The following is a 5,920-nucleotide window of genomic DNA, read 5'->3' as shown; positions in this document are numbered from 1 at the left end:
AAGACTAGTATAATAATAAGAACGTGGTCACGTACTAATTAAAATAATCGTCACAAGTATCGACAATAATTAATAATCTTTGATCCAAAAAAACTCGACCATATATGATAAAACAAAAGAAATCACGAGTTTGATTAGCTAACACCAATTAACCACTTAGAGACACAGATAAGATAGTTGCAACATCGCAGTTCTAGTCTACTCACGAACCCTAAAAACTGAGTATATATAATGTTTGAGCATACGTTTAAGCACACGAGTAAAGAACGCTCCCACACATAAGCAAATCTAGCTATCTACCAAATTCCCCATCACACAACATCAACATACGAATTTTCTCTCATTTACTAGATTCCTATAGATCAGAATCAACCCCGCCTGAATATACATAGTGCTTGACACCTATAATAATGCTTGGTACTTTGTGTTTATCACTGTGTTCAACCTTAGTTTGTTAATATTGATAAGAACATGAAATTTGCCTAAATATTCTGAAGCAGTATCCTATGATCATACATTTTATGTTCTAAAGCAGTATACTTCATTTCAGTCATTATTTTCGTACACACGTGACATGTGTCACTCATTCATTGGTTGAGTCGGCTATGTTAGTTACAAGTTTTTATAAGCTTCATTTTTTGCATCTAGTTCCGGTTAATGAGAATTTCAGCATCTTTCTCACACTGAGAATATATTTTCTACCATAAATATATGCTTTTCGTATTAATATATGCTTGATAGTAGTGCATTTCGGGTTATGCATAATAGGAATACTATTAAAAGCGCAACATTTTATAATAGTTGACGTTTTAAATCATTTTGAGTGTTATTATAATTAAAAAATTGTCATTATTTTTCAATTAGCTAAAAAAAACACTCCACGTGCATTTTCTTCTTGTTATATATAGAATTTACAATTATAGCTAGTTACCAAATTTCGTCAGTTTCACTGGTCCAATCTTAAGAAATTTAGAAATTCAGTCAATCACGTTCTATATTTTGCGTAAGCCATCAAAATTGTTATAACCACCTTATGAATTGTTTTCGTATTATATTTAAATGAATATATATTATTCCAATCAAACTATATTTATCGAGACAAGAATAAATATTTAATAACTTTTATATCCAAAATATTGCTAATTTAATCACTTTCAAATTATAGTAACTAGTGTTTACTGTATATTTTTATTTCACCAATACTTTTCCTATAATTTGTATAATCTCTGCATCAAAGCCCTAGAAACCAGTAATTATCATCAACTTATTAATTGATATGTAGTTGCATTCCGAATTGAATGAGTTTGCACTTGAGCAATAAAAAAAAAAAAAAAAAAAAAAAAACCTTATGATATACGTACACGGAAATATAGATTGGCGTGCATGAACACAAAGTCAATCCAGTCATTGAACTAAATAAGTAAAAAAATTAAAATAAGAATTGAAAGGCAAATCCTTTCATAAACGCAAGTATTGACTTCAGGAATTCTCACAGTCCTCCCGGTCATATTCAAGAATACCTAATCATTATCTCGTTTTAGGATTTATACAACAATTCGTATTAGTCTATAATATAATATATTCCAAATCACGAAGACAAAGAAGTGAGATTGTATGATTATCATAGGAAAAAAAGAAAGATACAATAACGTAGCTCTCAACGTGCTGCTGTGTGTATAGAATTACATGCGCATAGTCTCTCTCTCTCTCTCTCTCTCTCTCTCAAAATGTATGTATTACCTGTCAAGATGCTGTGGACAACAGCCAAAGCCATGGAATTTTCTGAACTGTGCAGGTGCAGTACTTTAAATACTATACAAATAGGTTGCCAAGAGAATAAATATTAAAAATTATTCTTAATTATTAATTGTAATCTAGGAATGTTTACATGTATATATACACGTATATCTATAGGTTGATCGACATGTCATATGATTTTGGGGATAACTTCAAATATTCGAATTCTCTCCTCGGTTTTTGTAGAGAATATATGTGCAGCCTTGTAAGAACTTGCATTGTCACCACTCCCAAGACAATTACGAACCCACTACTACATTTTATTTATTTATTGTTCATAGAAACTAGGGCTGCCCAAAATAGCATTTTTCTTTGAGGTTCAAAATTGTACTCAAATTCAACAACACCAATCATCTACAATTTTTACTGACTAATAAATGCATGTAATTTCAATTACTCGAAATGATCATATATTTGTGACTCAGAAGTTAAACATATCAAACATCATAGAAAATAAATAAAACAAACAACTGAAAAGCAAGGACATCATAAATTAAAAACACCATAGTTCGGAAAACAACAAAATCTCCCTCTCTTCTATACCATTATACCAAATTCCCCAACCAACCAAAAAAGAAAAATAAAGGACTAAAACTTACAGTAGAAAATAAATGAATAAATTATCAGTTCCTCATCTGAATATCAGAAATATACTAACAATGAGGACTAATATTTAACATATACCCCCCCAAGTATATATCCCCAACCCAATTCCAGCCTAGTGATAAATAATACATCAGAAAAAAAAGGGAAACTAATACTATGCCATGCATATATATTGTATATACATACAAACGTGATGCTAAAAGACGCCAAAATATTGAACTTACTGAAATCTAGGAAAACATTCTTCCAAATAGTACTCTCTCCTTCGTACAATAGATTGATGACGCCCAAGTGGATGAGACGATGAATCACAGGATCCGAGGTTCCTCTCAGCGCAAAACCTTGATTACCAAAAAAAAGATAACAACATGAGGCTGATAATCCCTCTTTATTTGCTGCTGACATGATCGCTCCGATCCCAGCTCTCTCTTCTCATCTTCACTTGATCACTACTTCTGTGTAACTTTTTTTTTTTTTTTTTCTAAACCAAAGTTTCTGAAACCACACAGCTGTATGACCCATGAACTAAAAAAAGAAATAAAAAAAAAACCCCCAAAACGATCAAAGAAAGAGAAAAAGAAAAAGATTAGGGAGATAGATTTTGTGGTTTTATGGCTAGATCAGAGAAGGGACTGAATTGTTAGAGCCAAGGTTGACCATGGGATCGAGCCAGTTACCACCTCCCACAGCCGTTGGATTAGTTGGCCAGTAAAGAGAAGGATCTGATGATGATAACCCAATCTGATTCGGCTGATTATTACTATTACTATTGTTCTGATGATGATGATGATGATGATCAGAACAAGTAGCTGAATTATTACCACCAACACCGTTGATCCAACCCAAAGCCGACGACGAAGATCTTCCTTGTCCATCGGACTCTAACTTAACACCTTGCTTGTTGTTAATACTAGTATTATTATTATTATACCTGTCTCCATGACCACCGTTAATCCCGGCTATGTTAAGCTCTTCGAACGGAGCGAGAGCCTGAAACCCGGCCCCGCTCGAGAACTTGGAAGCGAGCAAGGACGCGATCGTCGGCGAAGAAGACCCGCCGAAGATCGAGCTGTAGCTCGACAGAAGCGAGCTCTGGTAACCGCCGTCGCCGCCGCCGTTCGAAAACCCTAGCCCTAGCGCCGCGCTCAGGTGATGAGGCTGCTCGTACCTCGAGGAGGAGAAAGGTAGGCTCATATCATGGTTGTGGCCGTAGAACAGCGACGATCCCACGTGGCTAGGGTTTGACCCGGTCAACTGGTCGATGTGGGAATCACCGGAGTTGATCAGGCTCGGGGAAATTCCGGATGACGCGGCGGCTGCGGAGGAGGAGGAGGAGGAAGAAGGTCGCTTCAGGCGCTTGTTTTTCCGGCAGCCGCCTCCGACCGGGACGTTCCGGAGAGTGCCGCCACGTGTCCAGTAGCGCTTGCAGGCCTTGCAGAAGTGACGTGGCTGAGAGAGGCTGTAGTTGTTGTAGTAGCAGAACTTGGTGTTGGCTGAGTCGCAGCGAGGGCATTTTAGGGATTGTGGTTGTTGTTGCTGTTGAGGATGATCTTGGGGCTGCTGTGGCGTTGATGAGGAATGAGCCATGGTGTTCTTGTTGTTGATGATCATGGAGTTATGAGAGTGGTCATTGGAGATCATGTTCTGGTGGAAGAAGAGCCAAAAAAAAAAAAAGAGAGGTTAAGGGGGTTTGGCTGTGTGGGTGTAAGTATTAGGGTAAAGTAACAACAAGTCTAGAGAGATATTCTCTTCCAATCGCTAACAAACAAACCTATGGGGTCATGTTTTTTTGTCTAATAATTGATAGAGAAATATAAATATAGAAAGAGAGAGAGAGAGAGAGAGAGAGAGAGAGAGAGAGGAATGTGAACCTGTGGCCATTCGTTAGTAGTTGAAGTTGGAGAAATGAGTACCGTCTTCTCATCATCACAGTTCATGCCCATTAACATTTTTCTTTATTTTTATTTTATATATTTTTTTTTCTTCTCTTGACAAAAGACTCGTTCTAACAATTAAGAAAGAGTAAACGGACAAAGAGCAGGTGGTGGTGACTTGAGTCTTTTTCCTTATTGACACAGGGTTGAAATGTTAGGACCAACTTATACTGAAGAGTTTTTTTTTTTTTTTTAATAGTGAAAAATTGGATTGAGAACTATATCCGATCAAGGGACGAGATTTTTAAGACATTAGATCAAATTAAAAACTTGATTTGTTGGTAAGTACTATTATTTAATTTCAATTTTCACGTGATGGTGTTCTGGTCTAACTTGGATCGAATTTTCCTGGAGAGAGAGAGAGGAGTGAGGACTATTCAAATGGGTTTTTAAAATAAAGGAAAGGAATAAAGGAGGACATTCGAAATCCAAGAAGAGGACAGAGAGGTAAAGCAGCATTACGGATGAATCTTTGGCAGGTTCAAGAAAGGTGGAAAAAAGAAGAAGAAATTATAATCCAAAATTGATTTATATTACATTACTATTTTTCTCGTGAATAAACATATCATATATATACAAATAAATATAAGATAACTACGTATATAACATTCCTATTTAGCCGTAATAGAGATAGAGAAATTATAGATAAGTAGAGGGAATCCCTAGGGATGGCTCGATAACCGATGTAGTCTCACACAGCGAATCCCACTTTCAACCTATTTCATATATCCAATTCATTTTCTCGCTTAATTAATTACAATCTAGGGTTTTTTTTTCTTTTTTCTTTTAGGAGAGGTTTATTTTATTTTTAAATATTGACGTTATAGGCGTCTGTCACAACTCTCACTTATGAATATATATTTTATAATTCATCAAATCTTGACCCCTATTACTTCGTTGTCTCCCTGATTTTACTCAATCAATTCGATGGGACATCATCATGGAAAATGGCTCAAACGAAGCACACATAATTAAGTGGAGGAATTAGATAACTAATTAAATAAAATATTCTTAATGTGTACTACTACAAGTCTACAACCTGTTTTTGTTTTTTGTTTTTTTTGTAAGGCCAAGTATATAATCTTAGTAAGTACAAAATCAAATTCCAAAACCTTGGTTTATATGAGAAAACAAGGAAAATACATACAGTACATACACCATTTCTATTTACATGAAACTACTTCCGTACTCTTGGCAACAGAACTTAGACTTGGATACTTGGAAATGTAGACTGCAATAGTATTTTCTAAATTTAGTCTAACTATATTAAAAAAATATGCGAGCCTCATGATTTAACTTATAATTGTAAGTTGATATATTATACAACATTCTTCTCAGATCGAGTTTTTAAATATAAATTCCCTTAAATTTCATTTAAAATACGATTATTAATTTGGAATCATCATGACTAGCTATAAATAAAATTGCGTGCATATATAGACAAATGTTAAAAGAATGGATAAATGTAAATATGGGAAAGCTAACTTCACAAATCACATTAAGGAGGATTATTTGGTTATCCTATCTTAGCTTTCACCAAAAATATTCAGTTTAAGCTTATTAAACAATTTTTTTGGTAAAAG

At 34.8% G+C, this 5,920-nt stretch overlaps 1 protein-coding gene across 1 annotated transcript; it reads right to left on the bottom strand.

Annotated features, from left to right (window-relative positions):
• Nucleotides 1-2,816: 2,816 nt before the first annotated feature.
• Nucleotides 2,817-4,636, bottom strand: LOC149385928 (Dof-type zinc finger DNA-binding family protein). The gene is made up of 2 exons (XM_089626871.1): nt 4,275-4,636; nt 2,817-4,047 (listed from the first exon to the last, which is right to left on the bottom strand). The coding sequence occupies exons 1-2, from the start codon at nt 4,350-4,352 to the stop codon at nt 3,019-3,021; spliced, it is 1,107 nt and encodes a 368-aa protein (XP_089482997.1). The 5' UTR covers nt 4,353-4,636; the 3' UTR covers nt 2,817-3,018.
• Between the last annotated feature and the right edge of the window lie 1,284 nt (nt 4,637-5,920).

The sequence above is a fragment of the Urtica dioica genome, chromosome 9 (assembly GCF_054948205.1).
Source record: "Urtica dioica subsp. dioica isolate 48M chromosome 9, U.dioica_male_clone48M_v1_H2, whole genome shotgun sequence".
Lineage (NCBI taxonomy): Eukaryota > Viridiplantae > Streptophyta > Magnoliopsida > Rosales > Urticaceae > Urtica > Urtica dioica.
Note: the sequence above shows the minus strand (reverse complement) of the source record. Positions and strands in the feature narration are given on the sequence as shown.